We start from the raw sequence: 26860 nt of genomic DNA, 5'->3' as shown, positions 1-26860 counted from the left end.
AGTATGTGGTATCGCACACTTTCCCTGATTATTAAATCACACAAGTCATGTGTCCGAATCATAATGGCATTTAATGTCAGTTCTGTGCCATAATCTTCGTCACGGGGGTCGTCTTTAGGACTGTGGCCTCGCATGCGAAGTAGAGAGCTTCTTTCTGTCAGGCTTGAACATGCATGGGGATCAAAACCATGGACATGCCATTAAATACTTTATCTTGCTTTCAGCAAACAAAACAGTGCCGCAGTGGCTGCTTGTTCTTCATTGAGGCGAGTAGCGGTGAGTACACCACTGTCGCATTATTATCGTCATTATTATCGATCTACTAGACACAAATTCAGAATAGGGCTGTCCGATTTGTCTGCGGAATTCACGACAGTAGCCTCAGTGTCACTGAAAGTAAGCGCGCTCTTCACTGGCAGGACGACAGAAGAAAGGCCCTGATACTCGAGTTTTCTTCACAGCGTTTGTTATTCTATAAACAGGCATACACAGGAGCAAATGCATCAAACTATCATCATATATTTTGTTTAGAAGAGACCAATCCTTGAAGGTTCATGAATTTTCTTTTAAAGGTCACACTTTCCGTTATTCATGCTTTTGTAGGACCACGATCGAGTGGAATGTTTTTCCGTCAGATATTGTAGAAATACAATGTATTGAAGATTTTTACTGCGCTTTGTGTGCTGACTATGAATATATGAATGACTATTCACGTATTATGAACATACTCCTCCCCCTGTTGTGATGCCTGCTAGTAGCAATGCAGGTACCTAACAAATAAATAAAATAAATAAATATATTAGGTGGCACCGTTATAGTCTCACTTCTACTTCCCCAGAATCAGTACTTTTTTTTCTAAAAAAATAGTTTGTGACCAACTGGAGAAGCGGAAATTTTGCGCCTTGATATATACTGTGAAGACTTATACTAGAAAAAGAAGCAAGCTTATCTAAGAACTCAAAAACAAAACTAGCACAGGTGACGTAATCATGCAAATGTGTCCACATGGGCTCGTCATGAGACCTTGTATTTTTACAGCGCTTACATGAAACTGCTTATCGTTTATCCGTGGGAAATTCAATGTTGGACTGACACGAATTTTCGAACCTAGCAAATGTTGATTAATAACTTTGGTTGGTACGTTAGATACAAACTGCCTACGAGAGTTGCTTAAAGCCACCAACAAAATAAAGCATTAGTGCATGAGAAGTCAGCTATGAAACGGATATCTTAGTCGAAATCAAGAAGAAATGAACATTGGCCGTGCAGTGAGCACGTAGGGAGGATAACTGTTGGCCGGCAACCGACTGAATTTCAAGAGAAGGCAAGCGCGAGAGGGGGACACGGCAAGTTATGTGGGCAGATGGGACTCAGAAGCTTGAGGGTGAAACGTGACTGCAGCAAGCACTGGACTGGCTTGATTAGCCTAACATGGGAGAGGCCCTTGTCCTGCAGTGGGCACAGCCAGTCTGATTGACATTTCGTGCTCAAGCCGCACGAAATATCAATGAAGAGTTCAACAAGGGTGGCTGCATGGCTCCAACAAGAAGTAGACAATTTCAGTCTGTGCGGTCGCCCTTATACTGTCTTGTTAGGAATAAAAAAAAATCCGCAGATCCCACGTACCTGGGAATCGACGTTATGTGAAAAATGCATAGAGAAGGTGAAACGACGCAAAATATATGTACAAATGTTGCACGCACACACATACATTGAAGAGCTGTAGATGTTTAAATAACTACTTGTTTGCAATTGTGCAACGATGCCAACTGGAACATGCGTATTAGCAACACCAGAAGCTGATATGGAGCGCTGATGCACGCGAGAATGCTCGCCCTGGACACTGCTACATAAATCATCTTCAGCGCATGACAACTAACCACAATTGACGTTAACCCAACGTGACGGCTGTATGAAAGGAGTACATATGTAATGTTTTAAAGATTGGGAAGGCAGCACTGCAACCACTATTGACGTTTCACGAAGATTAGCGTCTATTTGAAAAGTAGTTCCGAGAGTTGGCGTACCTCTGTGGTAAAATGCTTCATTGCCACGCAGAATGCTTGGGTGCGATTCCAGCTGGGACCCTGACATATTCTTTGCATTCGTCGGGTCGACGCTACCGATGTCGGGTATTTCTTAACGCCCGCGCGTTAAAATCGCTCATGTGTGTTCTCGTCGTTACTGGGTAGATACTAAGTGTTAATCACCTGTGGCACATACCCGCATACCAGCGGTACATACCCGCTCATGGGTATGTGCCACTGTCTGGAGGGAAGTGTTTGGTAATGTACGCGACGGGATTCTGACATTATTCATGTCTTTAATATGCTTTTAACCTTTAAAGGGTATGTCGCTTGTGATGATGTCATGATGTCAAGATTAATAGTCTGTGAAAAATTTCAACCGCCATATTCATTTGCATACTACCAGCCCCGATTAGTACCAGCCTATGAGGGCTAACGATAGCCAAATGATTGGTAGTCCTGGCAAATGCTATCAGACAATTGGCTACACTGTTAGACAGTGTTGCTTGATATTGGCTGTAAGCTGCTGTCACGTGTTCTCTTAATGATGGTAAATATTAGGTATTATTGGCTAATATTGATCATGCGCGGTTGTTATGCCAACATCGTCTTCACGAAATCTGAGTCCACTGAATGAGCCTTTTGATAATTTTTGCAGTGCATAGCGAATCAGGCTACGACATTGCTTGGAATTTGTCTGCTCCCGAAATCGTCTGCTACTCGCTGCACGGGGGCCGTGTAAGTGGCGTCACTCTCAAGTGGCATCTGCATGACGTCACTTATGCTAACGGATCCAAGAACATTGCGAGTTCTCGTCCGCTGCCCGCCATCTTTGTGACGGAAGCGCGAACCAGATCCATGGCCGCAAAAGGTGCACAACTCTGGACAACGCTCGGAACGGCGAGTTTTATTTTTTTCTCTCTATGGCTGTGAATTCCGTACGGAAAGTGAAATGGCGTTATAGAATCAGACTAAATGTCTTGCAAGACAATTATTGTATTAAAAAATTATAAAGGTGAAAAAGCTGCAGTTACCTGAAACAGGCCCCATGACCATATCGTTACTCTTACTCACTTTTGATGTTGACTGCCTATCACCGAATGAATTGGAAAGTACACGCAAGTCCACGTCTCCTTTCAGACGACTATATTATTGATGATGGACGACTGCGGGCCCGGCGATGGTCGCACCGCGAGAGCTTTAGGGCAAGAGCCTTATTTCTCTCGCGAGTCAAGAAATTTTCGAGATTCGGCGAGAGCTGACGATACTTCGCGAGAGTCGCTGATATTTCGTGAGACCTGACTTCACATCACGAGACCTTCTTGGTGGTGGTGTAAATACAATTGATGCTAAAACAAAAAAAACAAACAAAAAACAAATGAAACTATGTAATCAAGGTCACATGATGCTCAAGTGCATATGCGTGTGCAATTCGTTGTAAAAGTCATATGACCTCAATGAAATTTGATATGATAAATTCTGGCACTTTTAGACGTCATCATGACAACACAGATCGCCATAAGTTGGGATTCCATGGTGACATCCCATTCTTACGTCACGCGATACGGTCACAACACGACATTGTAGTTTCATCATAGACGGGTGATCACGTAGGCTGTTCAAAACCATGCTATGTGCAGAAAGCTTCTGATCCCGGAAGAAGCGTTAAACCATGTTTGGTGCAACAAGGATTTAGGTCGCGCAAAGGAGAGGAGGAGAAGTAGACTCAGATGAAAGAAAAGGGTAAAAAGAGAAGGCTGGCTTTCATATTTTAGTAGTCATAGAAAACTGCCTTACCTACGTCGTGACTTTTTCGCCTTGCTGAATCCAGGCTCCACGAATGAGGAGTTCGAACAAGTATTACGGCAGTGCGGTAACTAGTACTAAGGACAAGATGAAGGCAGGGCATGCGCTGTACTCACAACGAAATATTTATTGAAAGAAACTTTTAAAAACTTTTTAGAAATATATATTGAAAGCCAGCATTGTCATACGAAAATAAAAATTGTCACAGTTGTTACAAAGTAAACCACCACAAGCTTACAACAGTAAAAGTCAAATAGCCTGGTGATAAAAAATATGAACCCAAACCAACTCATGCACCTAGCCATTAATCTAGAACGAATTGATCTACACTAATCTTTACCGCCCATGATGATGTAAAGCTGCTATCGTTACGATATATGCTCACGAGCAATAGTGAACTCGAAAGAGGTGCACTGCTCGTCTTCCCTCGTCCAGTACCAACAATCGGCAATGCTGACTCATCTTGTTTTTTGTTTAAATGCTGATCACTGAGGAGTGCTGCGAGTTGGACGGGTTGGGAAAGATGCATAACTTGGAATTCTTAGAGCAAAAAAATACGGAGACAAAAAGAAAAGACGTAAACAACATAAGCGCAATGCGCTTATGGCGTCTACGTCTCTTTGTGCAATGCGCTGGTTATTCACTTTCATAGTAGTCTTATAAGAATTTGCACATCTGCTCCTGCGCCTCTGCCTCGCATTTTAATTGCTTCGCACACAGTTTATATTATGAAAAATGATCTATTATTATTATTATTATTATTATTATTATTATTATTATTATTATTATTATTATTATTATTATTATTATTATGTGGTTGCGGTAGTTGTTGTTTTTGCGTCTACATTGCTGGAATAGAACAAGAGCATGTATGCATGTGTGCACAGCGCTATCAGGCGCTCATTCCTGTGACGGACCTGACTGACCAACAGCACCAGTTTCGAGTCACAGTCGTATCCAAGAGTGGGCCAATGAGCCAAGCCAGAACAAGTCCATGGACTTACTACGCGGAGAGTAAGCATGCTAAAATTTATTGTCCATTCTTTCGTATTCTGTTGTAGCAGCTGTCATGTTACCAGCATTTCACGATATTTAGTCCGAGCTAAACATGGGCTTTGGGATAGCTCTTCGATCAGCCAAGGGAAAAATATTTTTCAATAAAAGCTGGGAATACAGCCTTTAGTGATGTAAATAGACATAAATATACACTGTTTCGACGCTAGAGCAAAGAAGTGAACGTGATAACAACAATCCATTTACTTATTTAATACCTCACAAGCCCCGGAAGAGGCATAAGGTGAGGGGGGGGGGGGGGCAAACGGTACAATACAATTCCTTAAATACGCGTATTACCATAAATTCGCGACATAACAGAAAATTTTGCGCAGGAGTAAATACAGATTGCAGTTACAGTACATAATATAATACATCCAAAATACAATTGCGTCATTATACATCATTTATTGAATAGGAAAGCTTGAAAAGGAATGAAATAAAGTTGTTATACAAAGTAAAAGGCATGAGAACTTTCAAACATCCCCAATGTAACGTTAAACCACACAAATCAATCAACATCCCCAATTTAGGAATATATATGTATGCATATACATTACTTTTTGTTTAATAATCTAACAACGAAGTGGAAAGATGTAGCCGTCACCAAAAAAATTGCGACAATAACTTCTTCATTTCTTATTTAAAAAAATGCCCCTAGCTAACTCTTTTGGGACAACACGTTGGCGGGAACAAATACGGCAACTCCAGGGCGTGAATCGGTTTTCCTGCTGTCTGCCGCCTGAACGCGAACGACGTGGTGACAGCAAAGCATGTAGAAGTGTAAAATGCGTCTATTCATATCTGTCCAGATAGCGCGTGCTATCTCTCGATCCAAGTCAACGGTTGCTTCCCGAACAACGCAGCCCACCAGCACCCCTTCATGCTCCTTCACCCAAAGAAGCCAGCCGGTGTCAGCTAGAGCCCAGTGTAGCACTCGCGCCTGTAAAACAGGAAGCTCGTTTCTCGTTCCTTACCGATTTCGGAATGAGTTCCCATTACAAGTTCCCCAAATGCAAAATGAACTCGTTACAGTTAGATTCCAATAATTAGAACGTGTCATTACAATATGGTTACATTTAATTTGTTGGTCAAGATACAGTGCTGTATAATCAAGAGAACCAATAAAATTAGAAATTAAATGTTCATTTCGTACTACATATATTTTATGACTTTATCATCTGCGGTGATGGGCTATATGTAGATAAAAAGAGTGTGAAGAAAATTTTCATAGACAATCTGTTTAGATATGCCAAAAGGACTGCACTTTGGGCAAGTTGGTGCTCAACTTTTTTTGTTACGGATGTCTGAGGCGAAAAAAAAAAACATATCGTGAAAAGGGGAGAAGCAGAGAGGGCACGGAACTGCTCTTTCTTCTCTTCTGCTCTGTGTGTCATCGGCCACACACGTAAGTCTAACAGCACCTTTAGTGCAACACATACGACACTTTGTAGAGTAGTCTTCAAATGCGCAGTCAGAATACTGTACTTATCAACACGATAACTTCAAAGAGCTTGTATCACTGAAATTCTGGTGTCGGCGTCGGCGTTGTTGGTTGTGAGCGACAAGATAGGGTTGTCCAAAAGTATAAAACTTCGAGATCAATAAAAACAAATATTTAAAAAGGCACTTCGAGTGCAAATTGAACTCAAGCCTCTCACGTAGCAAGCAGGTGTTCTACCCACCAGTCAGGTAATTGCTTGAAAATGCTTCAGGAAAAACATGCAAACATCATGTAATTAGCCGGGTCTTCTTAACGCATATATAGCGTAGCGTGGTAGGAGTATACGATCGAACCAAGCGTAAACACATAAGAATTCAATGAATGGCTGTTTTAAAGGCCCACCCAAAAAGCGCTCAGATGAGTTCAACGGCTGCGTAAGTTCGCGCTTGCCTTGCCGATGCGTAGGGCACTCTTCCCTGATTTGCAAAAGGGCGAAATATGGCCTACTGGGCACTTCGAAACTCTACTTGCATTCTAAAATAGGTTGAAATGGGGATATGTTACGCATGCTAAAGTTCATTTCCTTGCGGCATATATAGTTGAAGTATCCACCGAGAACCAAAGTCACGCTATCAACCGAAGAGGCGACACACATGGCGCCCGATTCCGCTAACACGTTCTACTCTTGAAGGCGAAGCTCAAGCGTCATCCAAGTTTTCTTCGAATAGAAATTGCCACAGATGCTTCAATATCAAAAATATACGCAGAAAATTCCACCAAGAGGAACAACACGTAGGCCCTTATTGAGTGCTGACTTAAGATTGCAGTGTATGGGATATAATGTCCAGGATACAAGTCCCCTGTTCACAATTCGAAAGGTTTCCCTCTCGATGTTGGTGTACGACAGAAAAGCTTCATTTTGTCGTCCGCAGTGCGTTGGCAAGATTGAAGAGCCACTCCATCAAGCGCTTGAAAGTTATGTTATGTTGTACACAAATAAGAACGATGCCAATCGAGGTTGCATGGGTGAGGGCAGGACGAGCGGGGGCAAAAATATCACTGTATGTACGTGCATCATTGCGATAGCAATTATATGGACATTCTCGGCGTAATTTCGCCACCGGCGTCGCCGTCACTCACCATTAATATATATATATATATATATATATATATATATATATATATATATATATATATATATGAAAACGTAAGAAAGCAAAATAATCCAGAAAGACTCCGGCGCGCGGAATGGATTGTCGGACCTTTGAGTCGTAAACGCGAGGCGTTAGCCACTGAGCCACGAAGGAGCGAACACCTCCTTCAACGTTCAAACGGCAAGCTATTTATATCAACCACTTACCGTTAGCGATAGACATCTTAGGGGGAGGGGCTATCGTGTTATCAGCATTACCAGCACGATGGCGCAATGCGGGCGCATCGCCACATTGTCACGACACGGCGGCGTGTGCTCTCATACCCACTAGTACTTTTCCCCGCAGAGGAGGGGGGGATACTGTGGACGCTCACGCGTGCGCTTGCTTATCTCGCGGCGAGGACAATCGTACGCCTTGGCTGGCCTTAGGATTTCGCCGAAACGAGTCTGTGTTAGTTACCGGGAGCACAAAGGTCACTGAAATCGTTGCACAGTCTCCGTTTGCGAAAAGGGCGCGCTTTTCAGACACAGTGAAGTGACAAGTGAGACGCTTATTCACGTTCATCTGTACCTGTGAGTATTTTTCGTGCGTTATTTGTGCGTGAGAAATGCAGGACACATTTCTATCTACTTTCCATTCTCTGCGTAAACTTCCAATTTGTTACTATCGCGTTCATTGCTCCGCCTTTGCGGCAAAGCTGTGATTTTTGTTTGTTGAATGACAATCGTTATTGGTGTGGTGGTTGCTCAAATGAATGACAATTAAAACTACAGACATATAGCCGCGAAGATAACTGGCATGTTAAATTGATGCCTGGCCAAATTCAACCGTTACAGGCATCAGACAGACGCCACTGCGGCACCCGCTTTCATTAGGTTTCGGTCCTCTTGTCTACAGTCCACGCATCGGGGTATCAAGACAGATTTGTTGATAGTTGCCGGTGGCATGCACGAGACTCTGAAGGGACGTTTGAACCATGGATCAGCTAAAGTAAACGCGAAAAAAAAAACACTCCCAGAAACTAGGTCGAAGTCTTGCAATCCGTGAGCGCGTGAACATAAAACATATACAAACGTCCGAAGCGCACACTGCATGCATGCGGCAACGAGGTTCTTTTCCAAGGGATGGAATTATGGAGCGTAGCTTTGCGGCCGTTAAGTCGGAGCCCGAGACTATTCATGAGCAGTGGGAAGGTACTGCGCGAAATTGCGGTGGTTAGCATTACTCACTCTGTGCCCCAAGCTTCGTGGTTGGTTCCTCTGTCCTGTGCGCGATTTGACCGTTTCGCGATGATTATTCGCACTTTTTGAATACACAAAGGAACCACACGCAGGTGCCTTGATTATGTCGGCAAAGTCACATGGACGCGTTGCAGAAACGCCAATACACATTCGCACACACACACACACACGCACACACACGCACACACACACGCATGCACGCGTGCGCACACACACAAAAGTTACGCATCAGTTGGCAGACCGGAAAAGTCGCCGAGGTAAAAATAGTGTGCCCTTTCCTAGTGGAAGTCTTACAATTGACACTCCAGAACAGCGCTTGATTGTTGTCGGACTGGGTCATACTAAATGAAGATTAATCAGACGTTCGTCCCACACGTGGTCGGTCACGGCATCACGCGCTTCCCTGCGCTCCCGGAGGGCGCCTTAAATTGAATACCAGGATGCAGTGCAGTCAAGTGACAGATGAGTAGTATAGATTGTGTCACCTCACGCAGTCGCCAATCCACCCTGTTCTGTATTATGTGCTGCGTGCATTCAATTCCGAGGAACATTCGGAAAAAGTAATGCCGTGCCCCGCCGCGGTGGTTTAGTGACTAAGGTACTCGGCTACTGACCCGCAAGTCACGGGTTCGTAACCCGGCTGCGGCGGCTGCATTTCCGATGGAGGCGGAAATGTTGTAGGCCCGTGTGCTCAGATTCGGGTGCACGTTTAAGAGCCCCAGGTGGTCGAAATTTCCGGAGCCCTCCACTATGGCGTCTCTCATAATCATATGGTGGTTTTGGGACGTTAAACCCCACATATTAATCAAAAAGTAATGCCATTCCCTCTGCCGTTCCTACGTTAATATAACACGTTACCGTTACAGTTACACTGATGCTCAATGGAACGATGGCGCTCCTTTGTTCTTCCAATAAGGAACTAGTTCTTGGAACGTGGTTCTTTGGAACGCTGTTTTGTACAACACTGCTTGAGCCACTCCCATCTACAGATTACGCAAGCTTTCACGCGTACATAAATTGTGCACGATGATAATATTGGTTTGTACTGTATATAGAATATAACGGTGATGGCTAAATACACCTGGAGTGTCCACACACTTGCTATCACAATATAATCGATGTGTAGTTACACTACTCATGTCATCTGTTTCTTTCACGTGTTTCCTTTTATCGCAGATGCCAGTGTGCCGAGTGAACCACTAAACGTAACCGTGTCAAAGTCGACACCAGATGGTCACTTCATTGTCTCTCGTCTCACGTGGTCAACCAGTGACAAGTGTAAGTGATGGAACTCTCTGCATCAGAAAATCTTGATTGAAACCAGCGTGAAGCATGACAAAGTTTTCTGAGTTAGCCGGAATGATCGTCACTGCTGAAGCGATCGCCTGCAGCCTAGTTGTAAAGTTATAAACTGATCGAGTCAGTGCATTTTGATAGAGGCAACATTCGCTATAGACACACAATGGTGATAAAACGTAACGCGCTAGCTATGGGTTTCTCTGAGTCTTCGTCAAGTCTTTTACCACCGTTGTGCGACGGGAGTTCAGCCATGACCTTCTTGCCAACACAGAAAAGCTAGATGCATGTCCTTTGCTGTATTGTTTTTTATTGTACGCTTTCATTTCTAGCCACAATATTAACTGCCTAAATATATTTACTTGCATAGAAACAGTTATTAAAGATATAATCAGGCTTTAGAATTTAAAAAGCACCACATCAAATTTAGTTGGTGAACTTTCTTAGCTTGTGGAGTTTATGAAAGCATGACAGAGGAAAAAGCAAGCCCTAACGACAGCTCCAAATTGCAGCTACGACTGACACTTGCCTAATTCGAAAATGAAGAAAATCCTTGATGACTAGAAGTATTCAACAAACAAGAGTGCGAAATTGCGAATAAGCATGATCATTCCTTCGACTTCCCGGACTTCTACACCTACGATGGCATGACAGAGAGACGATCTTTATCTCCAAGTCGTGAATGCATTTCACCCATTAATTTGGTAAACTGAGCAAATAAAGAAAATATTTAAGCTCTCGAAAATGTTTGCTTCTTTATAATAATTGTTTGTGTGTGTTTATTTTAAAGATCCTTCGTGCAACTATGTCCTGGACATTCTGCCGGACCAGTGGAATGCTCCGCCTTCACATATTAAACTTTCGAAGGTACGTCTTTTGAAGCACCACGCTCATGAGCTGCTGCATTAAAGAATCCGGGCAGGGCCTACTCACTCAATCAATCAATCAATCAATCAATCAATCAATCTCTCACACGCGCACATGGCCTTGCGTTTCAGAACAGTTGTCAGCGTCGCACAGCGTCTGGCGAAGTGTTAACACATTGGGAATGACTCGTCAACATTTCGAACACTTAGTGCGCCAGTGGCCATCTCGCCGAGGCTGTTGAAAACATAAATGTGTTAAATGCTCAGAGATGTGAGCATGCGCCGACAGCTTGCCCAGCCTATGGTGACTCCATTAACAGCCCTAGAAGGCTCGATATCACGGGTAATAATTCATATTGTCACGCGCATAGACACGTAACTCTGGTACGGGCGCTGTAATGAATTTCAGTGGAGGGAGATCACAACGTTGTTCGAGTGGGTTGGCCTCTCGAGCTGCCCTGTCGGCCTACAATCCTGTGCGCTCTGACAGCATTAGCTAGATCGGCTCTGACACAATAAATTCATCCGTAACAATTTCGTAATACCGTTCGCTTATTGCTCGTAGATATGATGGGATTGGATATGAAGCAAATGTGCTGGCAGGACTTGTTTCCTGATATCCCGAGCTGCACTTACATCACCGCAGCATGCCGTTCGCTGAGCGCATGCGTAGGCGAAACTAGGGGAATCATCCTGTAAAGCGTGCTTATTTGCAATAAAAGCGCATATGTGGAGGTGCCAACTTTACAAAGGCAGCTGTTTTCAAGTCACACATGGCATATATTTCACCATGCGAAAAGCGACAGCGGCTTGGTGACTTCCATACAGATTCACCATCGTCGCAATCATCGCGATCATCAGCTCGTTTAGAAAGTGCAGTAGTTCCTGCTCCTAATAAGGTAAATTCTCTTGTCGACGTGTTGGCACTACCGAGGAAGAAAAAAAATTGGAGGGAGCATGCCTACCGTCCCCAAGCCAACCTCCTCTGAAGCCACTTGCTCCTCACGTTCGTGTTAATTTTACATGGGGAACCTGTTTCATCTCCTTTTTAACTCAAAGGGGTTTTACGCCGAGGCCCACCACGGCTCCACTGTCGTACTTCTGTCGCGGATCTGACTTTGTAAAATACATACTGACAGATTGCAATAAAAACGACAAAAAAACGACACAGCCTCCCACTAAAGGGAGCCATGTGCAGATGCGAAGCAACTCTTACACTGGCGGCGGCGTTGACGCTGGTGCTTCTCGCGGTGTTTTCGCAGGAGAGAAGCCTCGGAAGGCGCAAAGCATGCAGTAATGAACCAGTGTTTTCTACGAGAACATTTCGATCGCTGCTAATTGGCAATGAGAGAAAGATGATTACGATCTGACACAGAGGCCCGTAGTGCACTTTAGTTAATGCGCTCACTGCGAATTCTTTTTCAACAACGCCAGCAGCACTACTTTGGAGGTGAAGATCCAGTGTGTATATTAGGGGGGGGGGGGGGCAGTGGTGAAGGGTTGTGCAGCCTGAGCAGTCAGGTTTTTCAATCAAGAAGCTCGCTGGCACACCTTGCCTGCGTCGGCATAGCGAGGCGAGAGATGGAGTGTAGGAGATGAGCGAGAGAGGAAGGGGAAGCGCATGCGCGATAAAGGTGTAAGTGTCGCAGGGAGGGATGCCTATGGAGAGACGGGGGAGCGAGCGTAGGCTAGCAGACGTGGTCTCGTCGGCGATGCGAGGCGAGAGGGGGGAGTAGACGACAGGCAAGTGAGGAAGGTGATGCGCATGCGCAATTGAGGTGTAAGTGCCGCAGGGAGCGACGCCTATAGAGAGTCGCGGGGAGCGAGCGTAGGCTATCAGACGCGGCCCCGTTTTTGATGCGAGGCGAGAACGGGGGAGCGGACTAGAGAAAAGAGAGAGGAAGGGGACGCGCATGTGCAACGAAGATGTAAGTGCCACAAGGAGGGACGCCTATGGAGAGAGGGGGAGCGAGCGCAGGCTAGCAGACGCGGCCTCGTCGGTAATGCGAGACGAGACGGGGAGGGGAGAAGAGGAGAGAGGGAGGGGACGCGACGCGCATGCGCGGGCAGGGTGGTCACGCCACACTACGGATTAGACTCGGCCAATAAATGCTTCACATCTAAAAGTTATGAAGCAAGGCGTCGAACCAGTGACCTCTCACTCCACAGTGCGCGACACAAGCCACCAAGCCACGGAAGGTACGATATCAAGCTTGCTAACGGCAAGTGATTTATGTACACTATATGAGCTCAGAAAATTCAGCGCGTTTTAGTTATCAGTACCGAGATGGCGTGAAGGGCTCGTGTTGAGCGCATTGTAAAGGTCCTCGCCTCTGGCGTTTCCTTTAACGTGTGCTTCCTCGTGGCATAGTCTTTCCTGCTCGCGCGCTCATCAAACTTGTCATTCAGGATAGCACGAAGGTCACTTCACTTGCTGCCATGCCTACGTTGACGAAAGGAGCACGCTTTTCATGTACAACGAAGTAAGAATTGTGACAGTTCGCGTTTGTCCAGTGAATACTTGTGCATTTTTTTCGTGCGTTTTTTCTTTCTATTTGAGCAGCGTGCTTTAAGCGCCGAGCTGAGGCAGTTGTTTGTCCGCTCTCGTCCTGTGTATGTTAATTTCGCGCTTGTTTTCTGCATAAGGTGCACGGTACAAGTTTCTAACTGCTGGCCGTTCTTCCCGTGAGATTGAAATTTGTTGCTGTAGCATTCATTGCTTCGCCCTTGTGGCGAAACATCGCGCAATGAATGCGCAACTACGTCTGTTAAGAGATCTATCACTTGCGTTTTATACTTATTCCTAAAGAGAAGGATCAGTTACGTTTGACTTTTGGACAAGAATGACAGTGCGCGCGCCTAGCGACCATGAACCAACCTTCCTAGACACCCCCCCCCCCCCCTCCGTTCTGCGTACAGTGGACTCGCTTCCTAGAATGCTCCTGTTCCATTTTGTATGGCAAGGTTTCAAGACATTTTTGTGACACTCCCTCCTAGTTTTTTTTTCCTCTTCATAGTTGGCTACATGCTCCTTTTCAAGATAAGCATGTAATGACCATTCTGCGAAGCTCGGGAGCGGGGTTTTTCAACAACAAAAAATCACAGCGTATCCACGAAGCGAGTGATGATGAGTGGGGCGAAGCTTATCGCTAAACCGTGAATCGTCCGTCCCTACTGAGTGAGTCATAGAACTAGGCGGTCACGTACCAGAGAGACAAGCATGTACAGACCTACGGCTTCAGGAGCTTCTCTCCTAAAAATACTTCTTCACCCACAGTCGACCCGAACCGAAATATAACAAATAAAACCAACCAACTTTGTATCTTTCGGCCGGGGTTTGAAATTTCGACCACCCTGGGCGAAAACGAGTGCCTTGATCACTTGGCCACGCACAAATTCTGGTCCAATGTAAATTGAACTTAAGCATACTACGCAAAAATGCAAAACAAAAAAGGGAAGTGGTGGAAGTAGTACACTAGCTATGGATGCTTCATGTCCATCTTTTATGTTCACGCGCTGAAAGGGATCTGCTAGACAACGTGTAGTCTCGCTATTATAAATGGCACATTTCCGAAAAATGCTGATTGTGAAAATTTAATTCCTAAGCCGTGTTTTTATCAAGATATAAGGGTCCTCTTGCTGCGCCGTCGTAGAGAATAACGAATGCTGGAAAGAAAATGAGAAAGCATGCAGGTTCAGCCCGAGTACAAAGATCCTGGTTCAGTCGCTAACTGTAATAAAACTGAATACGTTAGGAGGGAGCATTGCGCCATGCAAAAAAAAATGATGAAGCAGAGACAGAGAGAAGAGCTGCAGTGAATAATTGCTGTAATTTGCCGCTGGCCGGACGTGTGAACGGTCGAGGGCTGATATAATTTCACAGCACTGTCATTTGGAATGCCTTACCAACTGATGTGAAAGAGGCGAATCATTTTTCCATTACCCTGTAGCGCGTTATGTGCAGCTTTGAAGTGTTCCAATTGTATAAATGATTATTTAGTCTGCTATTATTTTCGGTTCTGTGTGTTTGATTTTAACATTTATATCCCATTTGTTGTCATTTTTCACCGCTGTAACCGTCTGCGCAGTTATGTAGCCACGTCACACAACTGGTCCCGCTGCTAGCCAGCTTGAGACCAAAGAAGTGTATGGAAAGTTTTATGTTGCATGGAATACAAAGCAACAATAAAAAAGAGCTGTAGGCCAGGTACTCTTTCTCTCCCGGGTTTTTCAACTTTTCTTATCGCATATCAGCGGTAGCTACTCAACTGAATTCTATACCCTGAAATCCCCAGATGCATCTTGATGTCCTCGCGTGTCTGCGCATTTTTTTTCTCACTGAAAAAGTTTGTCTCCAGCCATACGATGTGTTCCATTACGACATCCGTGGTCTCCGGTTCGACACTAACTACACGCTGGTGCTGAGAAGCACGGACACTACGGAGAAACTAAGCAGTGACCCTGTCACGGTGTGGTTCAAGACGCCCAGCTGCCTGGACTGCTACCAGTTCAACTTCAGCCTGTGTGGTAAGCATGCAGTAAACAGGTTGTTACCATCGCACCAGTAGGATGACCAACTATTCTTGCTGTTTTTTTTTTCTGCAAACAAGATCGCACGATTGACTGCGGACGAAGAGAAAAACGTAAAATAAGAGTGCTTGTCTTGTGCATGGGATATCAGTTCTACTTTAAACGTCGCTTGCGGAGCATAAAACATGGGTCATTAGGTTTGACAACGCGAAAAAATACACGGCGCACAGGACAAGGAGGTTATTTTTCTGTCCACCGTTTATTTTTTTTTTTTTTGCGCTGTTAAATCTGAAGTATGCTAACCCAACTAGCCCAGTCAGCCACTTTGATAAAACATGGGGTTTGGAAGCAGTATGCCAGTCACTGTCTCGAACGCGCTTCAACTTATATAGTTTTAGTTCAACTTATATAGACTTAGTTCATAAACATTTACTTTATAAAGTAAGTCTTCTAAACCACGACACTAACGTTCTTAGGTGGATTGAATGCTTTTCATCTAACCGTACACAAATCATAGTTGCTAACAGCTATAAATTCGTCACCCCGAAACATAACATCTGGTGTACCGCAAGTTTCAGTGCTCGGACCTCTTTTGTTCCTTATTTATATTAACGACCTTGCTTCTTCGCTGTCATCTAACATTCATTTATTCGCAGATGACTGCGTTATATTTCGCGAAATTGCCAGCGTCGATGATCATGTTCACCGTCAATGTGACTTAACTATCATATCTAAACAATGGTTAATGGAACTTAACGCCACTAAATGTAAATTCATGCACGTGTCCCGTTCTACTAAAATCATGCACACGCACAACCTTAACAACGTTTCCCTTGAATTTGTTTACTCATGTAGATACATATAACTTCTATCTTGGAACACCCACACCGATTACGTGGCTATAGGAATGCAAACCGTACTCTCGGCTAGATACGCCGTAACTCGTGTAAGGTCCCTTCATCTCTAAAAAGGCTTCACCCTTGTACGTCCAAGACTAGAATATACATGCGCTGTTTGGGATTCTACTACTGACAAGCTAATTACCTCATTAGAACGTGTGTAAAATAATTCAGCGTGCTTCATCTTGTCCAACGGCAACCGTACCGCACCTATGTCTGCCATGAATACCCCTCTTTCACCAACAGCGCTATCTTATCGTCGCAAAATCACACGTCTCGCTGTTTTTCACAAAATTTGTCATTATTCAACTCTCAAGAACGAACTAATTTTACAGCATCTATACATATTAACTAGAATCAACTACCGTTCCAAGGTTGGCCAAACAAAAACATTCTTTCGGTCATTCATTCCTCGAACATCAATTGAATGGAGCCACCTTGCTGATGACATCGTATCAATTCATAATAATCGTTTGTTTAGATAAGAGTTATTTGCATTGCATAGCCGGATTCTCCTTTTTTTGTTTTCTTTCTTTTCCTTGCACAACGTGTATGCATTTCGTTATCTATGACTACATTTTTATTTTGCTACGTACATGTTTGTATGTTTAGCACATTTTAAAATCACCGTTTATTATTAGAATATGAGCACCATACATGTCCTTGTTACGACTAGCTAAAACAGTATAGTTAGAAGCCTGTGTACTATCTTGCATCCGTCTTTGTTGTAAATAGTTTATTGTAACCACTCCCCTCTTCAATACCTTTGACCCTGATGGTTTTATTAAATAAATCAATAAATATATAAACTCTAATGACAGGTCAGACGTGGGCCTTGGCCGTTCTGCAAGTTTGTTGGCCTTCCGGCTTGGAAACTGAGAGGCTCTATTGGAGGAGGAATCGTAACGTGTAACAAATGTTGTAGCTCGCACTGCCGGCTTTTCCTGTGTATCACGCTGACGCGCTTAACTCGGCATTCTGACGCACATCCCTTTTCCAGCCATACGCTCCCCCCCCCCCTTCCTCCTGCCGCACACGCACACATAAACAGCCTTTGTCCTGGCGTAAAAGAAAGGCACAGCTCTGATTCAATGTGAAATCCCTATCCGAAGCATGAGCTTTTCCCTCGCAGCACCTGGACCTCCCAGCCAACTGATGGTTCACGAAGTCGAGCATCCCTCCTCGACTTGGGTGGCACCACCCAGTCACGGCCTGCAGATCGCCTGGTCGCCTCCTGCCTACGCCTCGGAGGAAAACCGCGTACTGGGCTACCAAGTGACCATCGAGGAGGAGAGGCCTATATTCGACATCCGGAAAAAGCCAACGCGCAGGATCAAGCGCTCGGTGAACGCGGTAAGCCGGAGCTGCTTTTTTCTTCTCTGATTTCGTAGTGAACAAAGCAGGCTGAACATAGACACTTATTTCCACAACGACTTTTTGAATAAACGATTTGAAGTATAGAGTTTGGGGATGTTTCAACTCGTCGTGACCACATGAAATGCCTCACGAGGGAAAAGAATGCTACAGACCAGTCTCGTCTGTGTAGCTTACCTGAACAAGGCGTTCTTAATTACAATAGTCCAGAAAAAATAGCGCGTACTATTCAGCAAAGTCAGTGAAATGTCTGTGGGCCGCGTGGATGGTACGAGCCCCTGGTAAGAATAAGTGTTTTAGACCCTCGCTTTAAGCAATATGAACAATCAAACTTGCTCGTATCTTAATTTCAACTCTGTTGCCTCTCTGTTGCACTGTTTATGTAGTTCGCATTTTAATAGATAAAAGCGGTTGTTACGCGTCTTTCGTGCTTATCCTTTTGAATTTTCTGGCATCTCTCTTTTACCAGGAGACGCAGCAGATGAGCGTGTCGGAGATCTTGGATGGCGCTCTCTACCGAGTTCTGGTGCAAGCTCAGAGCCCCGCAGGTCTGGGACAACCGGCGGTCACCAAATACAGCAGTGAGTGAGTCATCCCGCAACTCAGTTATAAAATGGTAGTTGTAACCTGTTTTTGTCCCGTTTGCACCACATGCACAATATTCTTAACACTGCCACTTGTTCTCAGTTTCTTAGAAGGGCGCCAGCTTCCTGCCATGTTACTCAATATGCTGGAGAAACTAGCAGTGGGTGCAGACCATGAAAGTAGCCTAAGTGAGGGAAATGTGCTAGTGCTTCAAATTGACATCACATGACATGACAAGACCTTTATTTAATAGTCCTGAGGAAAATGATGAAAGGAGCCCTACGGCTCCCCATCAAGTCGTTGGCTCCAACCAGGGCGGAACCGGGAGGCGGTGACTCTCGGTGAGGGCCTCTAGGCAGCCTGTGATTGAAGAGCGATGTCCGAACTGCGAAGAACTTCGTCCCACTTTATTTGGTAGTGCACACCGGAGCCCGAATTAAAGAGGGCACAGCCAGAGCATATTACCCAGAGAGCAGAACTTGCGCCCGCCTTTAGAGCAGGACTGCGGAAAGTCAGGATCAATTGAGATCAAGTGCTCTCGGGTTAGGATACGGTGGTGTCCGAATAACCTGAACGGGAAGGACTGGGCCCTGTTCAATTGGGACTGGAGGGAGAGAATTTCGTCCTGCTTTTTTTTTTGTAATAAGAGGTAATCTCGTGTAATGTGGATAGCAGGTATGTACTGGTACAATCCAGAGGAGCTGTGGATTCAGAACTAGCATGTGCAAAATGTAGCACCAGACAATTTCTCGAAGTCTTTTCAATATTGCCTGTATATATATACACGCATACATACAAATAAGCATCCACGAACATGCATAAAGTATGACTGAACCTTGCCCCCCCCAAAAAATTATGGCTTCGCCCCCGGCGCAGACCGCACGGAAACGTTGTCCAGATATGTAATCTTAGATGCGAAGCATATTATGCCAGGAACTATAACCCACAGTCTTGCACCATCTGCCCTCCCCCACTACACATGCGCGTGCCCTCCTCTCTCTCTTCTTTAACATTCTCCCATCTCCCCTTTCCTCGCAACGCCGACGCAGGCAGAGTCTGCTAGCCTATGCTCACGCCTTCTCTCTCTCTCCTCTAGACATCCCTACCCGCGGCGTCTACACCCCCATTGCGCAAGCGCGTCCCCTCAACCGCTCTCTCCTCTTCTATGATCTCCCCTCTCTCGCCTCGCAACGCCGAAGCTGGCAGCGTCTGCTAGCAAGAGAGAGAGAGAGAGAGAAAGAGAAAACATTTTATTGAGTACATATAAGCAAAGCATGTGGGAGGGAACCCGGACTATGATGATCTTGGCGACCAACTGGGCCCGTTGAACCAAGGCCTGGCGGACTTCGGGGGCCCGTCATGGACGGAATCGTCCCACAGCTCTTTGGTGAGGAAGGGGCGCCATATAACGAGAAGGGGAGGAAGTAATTTTGTGGCGCACCCCACCGCGACATGAAATACTGTTGGGGAGCTGCCACAGCCCGGGAAAGAGTCTGCGTACTGGTCAGGATAGAATTTATGCCTGAAGAGGACGCTGGGGTACGTATGCGTTTGGAGTTGGTAGAGTGCCACCTCTTGCTCTCGCGAGAAAAACGGTGAGGGCGGGTGCATGGTGCATCCTGCTCTGGTGCAATACGCCAATATGTCTTGGTATGTAAGTGGAGGGAGGGCCCGCTTGATCTGGACTCTCCGCCTCGCCAGCGGGGTGGCTCGGTGGAAGTGTCTTAAATGAAAAAAAAAAAAAACTGACTGCTAGCGCTGGAGAACCGTTCGCTGGCCACCTTGTACATACATGTAGGCACTAAATCTCGACCTCCAAGGTAGTGCCGGTGGGAGATTTTTCATGTGCGTTGTTGTGGAATAAAGATTTGCAGCGTGCGCGTTAACTGAAAGTCGACTGTGGGTCTTTGTGTCCAATCAGCGTCTCCTGTCTTTCATTCGCCATTAGCAGCGATTGGCATGTTTTGGTAGGGAACACCAGCCCGTCACTGCATGCTTGGCGCCTCCCCATGTTAATTTGTCTCTTGCGCAACGCCGCGATGAGCGCCAGCGTCAACGCCGCCGCCAGTGTAAGCGTTAGCGCCCGCTTCTTCGCATCTACACATGGACCCCTTCTGCGGGATATGTTTTTTTTTTGTGCACATGTATATTGACGTTTTCATATTTTCATCACCCTGTGCGTGTAATATGTTACCATAATTGTGAGTAATTGTATTTAGACCATTGCTATTTGGTCCTCATGATCAAGAGGCATGTGGCGCATTTTAACTAGCACAAAGGGTTGTAGTACTCTTCCTTCCTCCGGAAATTCCAACCCATATAGTTGTTTACCGTTCACCTATATCAAGCACCCACACCACTGCGGGCAGGTTGCGGTTCATCGCCCTTAAGCTTAGCAGGTGAGCGCTTTAATCACTACGCCATCACTGGCTAATACATAACGCACGTTATGAAGATCCAATTCACAAAAGAGATACAAAACAAGCATATGTTAGCCAAATAAGTTTAGAGAAAGTATAATATAGCACTACTGGTCGTTCGCTCAAGAGAAACAAAGCGGACACAACTACCACCGTAGTTCTGGGATTGGAGTCTGTGTGTGTGTGTGTGCCGCTACTGACGTTAGTACCATTCGCATCATCAGGACACGCAGGATACAGCTCAATCCTGTTCTGGAGTATCGGGATCTGCGTGGTGTTGGTTACTCTAGCCACATCGGTCGCCTCGTGGTTCGCCGTCCAGCAACGCCGACGTCGAGTGATGGCAGCCTCCGAAGGGGTGCGTGTATAAATTTCCTTCATAGGTTTCTCTCACAGGGTTCTGCAGGGGGAGGAGGGGTGGTGGGGAAAACTTTCTCCACAGCGAGCCCCTCCCTCCCCCCCCCCACACAAATTCATGCCACAGCCATCATCACCAGATGTCTGCTTCGCCATGACAATGTACATAAAAAAATACTGATGGCGCAAGTCCGACCGAAAAAAGGTGCTATGCAGAAAGCCCTTTTGATAAGTAAGAAGGGCCCCCTTCCTTCTTACCCCCTCTCAGCTTGGGCAACTTCTCTCAAGCACTATAATGTGGAAAAAAAATTGGCCCCGTATCTGCATGTTACACTGCAAATGTTGGCTAAAGACGCTGTCGTCTTGCGTCTGGAGAGAGTGAACAAAACGTTTATTTGATGTTCTGCACAAGAAAATCGGTGAATGGTATTCTGGAGGTGCTGCGTTAGAGTGCCTCGAGCGTGCAGCGGATGTGAACGAGCGCATCGAGTCACGTCACACGTGAGACATGAGCGCTAGCTGGCAGTTATCTTGGAAAACGAAGCGCGCGGCGTGCGCGCCCGTCTCGGAGGTGATAAGGTGTAGACCACAAGGCGACGGGTAGGTGCCACCACCGTGTCGTGTTAGCAGAGTGTTGCAAACACTTGCCTTTTCGTGGAAGCGTTGCATCGTCAGCGCAGCGTGATAAGCGCTATGGTCCTTAGAATTACTTATGTATGCCTTCTCTAGTATAAAGACACACATACGGAATATTGACGTGTTGTTATGGTGCCTCAGATGTGCACTTTGATGGCTTTTTAATTGACAATCGCAAAAATATGAACGCCAAGTCTAGACCAATATTGGTGGGTGCTGCGGATGGGGTCAGCCGTTTGGGGTATCGTTTGGTGCCGTTTAAGGTATCGTTAAGGGCGGACAAACAGACGAATGTGCAGATGGACAGACCAAAATTTTTGCGTCGAAGGTTCCCAAGAAATACTGTTGTCTTTAAAAGAAACTGTAAAAGATCTAACTGGATTTGAAGGAATGTATATAGTTGTGAGCTATATAAAAAGGCACACCATGTTTCTGTTAAATCTACAATTACTCAAGATAGTGCGATAAGAGTGTGATGTACCGATCTAGAGGAAGTTCCTCTATGCTTGAATATTTAACGTCATAAACACTTTGGAAGAAAGCGGTGAGCGTGTTTGATGTCTGGGTGTGTGTGTGCGTGAATGTGTAGTGTGTTTGCGCTCAAATTATATTTTTGAATTGTTATACCAACTTGCCAAACTACAAGTTCCTTTACAAACACTTCCGGGCTTGCCAGCTGCGTTTAGCTGCTATTGCCACATGAAGGTAATTTCCTTTCATACTGGCCACTGCTGTACGTACATATAAGTTCATTCGCAACTTCTCTGTTTCAACCAACGATCAGGTGAAGATGACGTGGCATGTCTTTCTGTGTGTTTTACAACGGCTGTGTTTAACGTAGTGTGATGTCCATGATGTAGATGATCATTTATGATCGAAATGGTCTTGAAGGCGTTATCTGTGCTTCTGCCGGAATTGAAGTGCAAGCCAAATGTCAACTAAGAGACCAAAAGTCGAAGCTAGAAGTCATTCACCAGTCGGTTTAATAGTCGCAAACCACGTGATTGTAGCCAAAACCACAAGCGAATCCACACAGATTTCTCAATAAGTAAACCTCCCAGTTACAATAATTATTGTCGCCACCTTGCAGATTTCGCATATCTCACTCCTTCACTGGCAACATTCTGTGTCTCTGCACCCCGATCTGTCGATGAATTTGCCCGCAAGTTGCCTACTGCAAGATTCTTGGTTTGTTCAATAGGAAGAGCGACCTCTTCGGAAAGGCGTTGGTCTCGGGTTGGATCGCAGGACCAGGGTGATTTTTTTCTAGCTACGGAGCTTTCCTTTTCTAGAATAATGGCATTGGTTTCGTTGTGACTTCGCACTGCAGACTTGTGGTTTACACTTCTCTTTTCACAGCCAATTAATCAGTTGATTGATCGATCGCTAAACTGGTTTTGTAATCAATGAGTCGTTCAGTCAATCAATCGTGAATCAATCAATCAATCATACAGTGTCAATCAGTCAAGGAATCGCCATCAATCAGGTAATAGGTCAATCATTCAGTCAGTTAATCAGTTATCCAATCAATCGGTCATACCTGTCGCACATGCGTATAATCAGTATGGTGACCTTTCAGAAGTTGGACGAAATGTCGCCGGCGGCAGCATCCTCCAAGTCTTCCAACACGGAACAGCTGACCTCGACGGGCCAGTTTCTGCGGCTGCACAGGAACGCCTTCCGGCTCATTCGGAGGTCAGGAGACACGTACGAGGTCCCCTATGAGGCCCTAGAAGTGCACGAAGAGATTGGCCGAGGCGCCTTTAGCGTCGTGCACAGGGCCCACGTATGGTTGGGAAAAGTGCGAGAGACGGTCGCCGTCAAGATGCTCAAAGGTAGGTCTCTGCTTACTGGAAATACTTTCTGTCAATATTTTGTGTAATAAGTACAGCAAACTTATAGGTGTTCCATTATACAACATCTTTACTTTCCTACTTATTTATGCAACTGCCCGTTTCATTTCGTGATGATATCCAATAGACATAAGAGTACACTCAAACTTTTGTTCGGCGTAGACATACCCAACAATTATAAAAACTTAAAGCCCGAGCAAGAGTTATAATTGACAACAGCTACAATAGTATCTTCAATATAAGCAAGTGCAAAAAAGACATTATGAACAATGTGCAATAGATTCTTAATATGCCAGTAAAGAAAACATTGGTCACAATAATTCTATTGAAGGAAGACAATTTTCATCGGTAAATTATCAATGTGATGCTGGTGTTTCTCGAAGGCTCTGGTACAGTTGCATTCAGTGTGGTGTCATTAACATCTGATTTCGTCATCGTCGATCAGACAATCCGACGACCGAGGAGAGAAGGAACCTCCAGCGAGAAATTGAGCTGCTCAAGCTGGTGGGCAAGCACGCCAACGTGGTCAACATGCGAGCTTACTGCACGATCGGCTCCCGGCTAGCGCTGGTCGTTGAGTACTGCCCACTGGGTGACCTCAGGACGTACCTCATCAAGATCAAGGCAAGACAAGAAGTAGGTGCGCCTGTTGCCTGACATATTGTGAACTTTCTTGTAGTACATAGTCCAATAGAGAGATGTTTTCATGGATATGCACTATAGCTCTCTTAAGTTTGTACGTACAGTGCTCAACTCTCATGTCTATAAAGACAGATCGGGGCGCGCAGAACAGCACGAGCGACATCTGCAGTCTCAAGTACGCCACATCTGATCATGCGTGGCGCCAGTGATTTGCCTGCCTTGCAGCTTCCACCCTTCTTTATCTCAGTGACCGCGATGACTTCTTTGGCCATCGAAGCGCTGTCAACATTACAGAACCGAGAGAAAAGAAAAAAAAAGAATTCAGCAATATCCCGGATAGGCGCCTTTTGTACTCTTAACTTATTCTCGTTTCGTCATATCATATCACAGTGATAAAGGTTTGCTCCGTTTTTTCAATTACGATAGTCTTTTTTTGGGGTACTTCGACGCAAAAATTTTGGTCTGTTTGTACGCCGTAACGACACCCCAAACGGCATCAAAAGGTACCCCAAATGGCAAACCCCAACCGCAGCGCCCATCAATATTGCTGAAGTTTCAGCGTTCATACTTGTGCGATTATCAATTAAAAACAATTATTACGCATATCTGAGGCGCTATAACAAGACGTCAATTATTTTGCATGTTTGTCTTTATACTAGAGAAGGCATACATAAGTACTTTTAAGGACCGTAGCGTTTATCGCGCTGCTCTGACAATGCAACGCGGTGCTCAAAAAGTCAAGCGTTTCCTACGCTTTGCTTTTTGTGGAGGCACCTGCTCGTCGTTTTGCGTTCTACGCCTTATCGCCTCCAAGACGGGCGCACGCCTTTCTTCGTTTTCGAAGATAACTGCCAGATAGCGCTCGTGTCTAAAGCCCAAACCACACGTACGCTCCGAGTACGCTGGCTGAGCGCGCGTGGTATGAGCTCGGGAGGCTGCGCATGCGCAGACTGAGCAGGCGCGGCTAAACGCTCGCCGTACGCGAGTGTTTGCAGCGATTGACCCTGAAATGACGCGTGTACGAAAAGATTCGTACATAGATTAATATACAGAGTCTGTATATTAAATCTATGCATTCGGAGCTTGGCAAATACACTACTGCGACATGGCTGTTAGCGGCACTGACTTAGCCATTGGATAGTAGCCGGATCCGCAAGTCGACTTTAGTACCAAAGCAAAGCGTGTCTTCCAAAACATCCGGGTGCGTGCCCAGTTGCCACTTTTTTTGAACGCGCTTGCTTTCTCAGCAACGCAACACAGTAGATCAGGGCAGCAGCAGCAGCAGTGGAAGAAGCGGCAATCGATAATGAACTCCTTATATCTGCAGTGGAGGCCCGGCAGCTTTTGAGGTTTGCCAGCAACATTGGTTGAGATACACGGGCCGCACCCACAAACGCCGGGGCTGCCGGGGCCATCGTTGCTCGCTTTTATTTTTAACAATATTAATAAAAGTGTTATCTTCAGCAGCGTTAAGGTCTTCCTGTGGTTGGAGAGCGCAGGCGTGGTGTCGACGAAAAGGCAGACAAGGCTCTAGAAACCGCGCGAAAGCGAAAAAAAGCGCGAAAAGCAGACGCCAATGCAGCTGACATGCCAATTCCGCTGCGGCTGCCGAGCACAACAATATTATACGTCGGGTAAAAACTTTCACTTTTTATTTACTTTTGCATGCATCTAACAACAAATAAGTGAACGAAAAGAGGTTCCGAGAGTATTATGTTGAATTATCAGTAACTTTGTTCGAAACGATGTCAAGCACGTTTGAGTACGCTCACGATCGCGGGCTCCTTCGCGCGGAGCGTGTGGGTCGAAACCCCCATTTCTCGCGTGATGCACCCATTGGAAGGCGCGCACGCCTTTCTGCTCGCGCTCGGCCACTGTACGTGTGTTTCGGGCTTAACGTGCCTCGTTCGCCTTTGCTGCTCACATCGAGACTCTCTAACACAGCGCCTCCAGATTACAATTCACTGATTTCTTCGCGCAGAGTATCAAGGAAACGTTTCGTTCACTTTCTCTAGACGCGAGACTATCGTCTTTCAACGACATTTGCAGTGAAACATGCAGATACGGGGCCATTTTTTTCGCTTGCTTTTTTTGTTTTGTTTTTTTTCGCTAAATAGTCGGAGAGTTTTCGAGTGCCAAAGCGGTTGTTGAATCAGCGGTGATAAGCAAGGATATTCCTGGACAGGCACATCACTGGCGCCACGCATGCTCATATGTGGCGTATTTGAGACTGCAGATGTCGCTCGTGCTGTTCCGCACGCCACGCTCTGTCGTTATAGACATGAGAGAGGAGCACTGTACATTACGTCATGAAATGAGTCGCCTAATAAGGCTAAAGTCTTATGTTTTGCCAATGTGACCTTCAATGGAAAGTCACCATGAGAGAAGGAAAGCAAAAACAGGTAACGTGATATATGAAGGAGTTGAAGCGCATGAAAGTACAATATATATATATATATATATATATTGAAAGACGCAGGCAGACTAGGTACGGCGAGCAGGCAGGGCGAGCAGAAGCGTTTATTCTGCGATGTCTGGCTCCGCTCAGAACCACACCAAGAGAGAGGACGATGATGATGGCTATGTGCAAGTGAGAACGATGATGATGGGTATGTGCAAGTGAGAACGATCAAATGCTTGGAATGTGCTTACAATTTCCCCCCCCCCTCTGCGAAGC

General features: G+C 45.5%; 1 protein-coding gene across 1 annotated transcript in view; it reads left to right on the top strand.

Moving 5' to 3' along the window:
- The window catches only part of LOC119179434 (tyrosine-protein kinase receptor torso), a 53209-nt gene that overhangs the window by 7183 nt on the left and 19166 nt on the right, over window positions 1-26860 (top strand). Inside the window, exons 4-14 of the mRNA XM_075868467.1 lie at window positions 225-276; window positions 2686-2927; window positions 4721-4847; window positions 9902-10003; window positions 10812-10888; window positions 15246-15414; window positions 17449-17669; window positions 18160-18271; window positions 20920-21053; window positions 23268-23523; window positions 23987-24177. Coding sequence (XP_075724582.1) covers window positions 225-276; window positions 2686-2927; window positions 4721-4847; window positions 9902-10003; window positions 10812-10888; window positions 15246-15414; window positions 17449-17669; window positions 18160-18271; window positions 20920-21053; window positions 23268-23523; window positions 23987-24177 — 1683 coding nt within the window. The remainder of the gene's footprint in view (window positions 1-224; window positions 277-2685; window positions 2928-4720; window positions 4848-9901; window positions 10004-10811; window positions 10889-15245; window positions 15415-17448; window positions 17670-18159; window positions 18272-20919; window positions 21054-23267; window positions 23524-23986; window positions 24178-26860) is intronic.

This window comes from Rhipicephalus microplus, chromosome 7 (assembly GCF_043290135.1).
Source record: "Rhipicephalus microplus isolate Deutch F79 chromosome 7, USDA_Rmic, whole genome shotgun sequence".
In the NCBI taxonomy this organism is placed as follows: Eukaryota; Metazoa; Arthropoda; class Arachnida; order Ixodida; family Ixodidae; genus Rhipicephalus; species Rhipicephalus microplus.
Note: the sequence above shows the minus strand (reverse complement) of the source record. Positions and strands in the feature narration are given on the sequence as shown.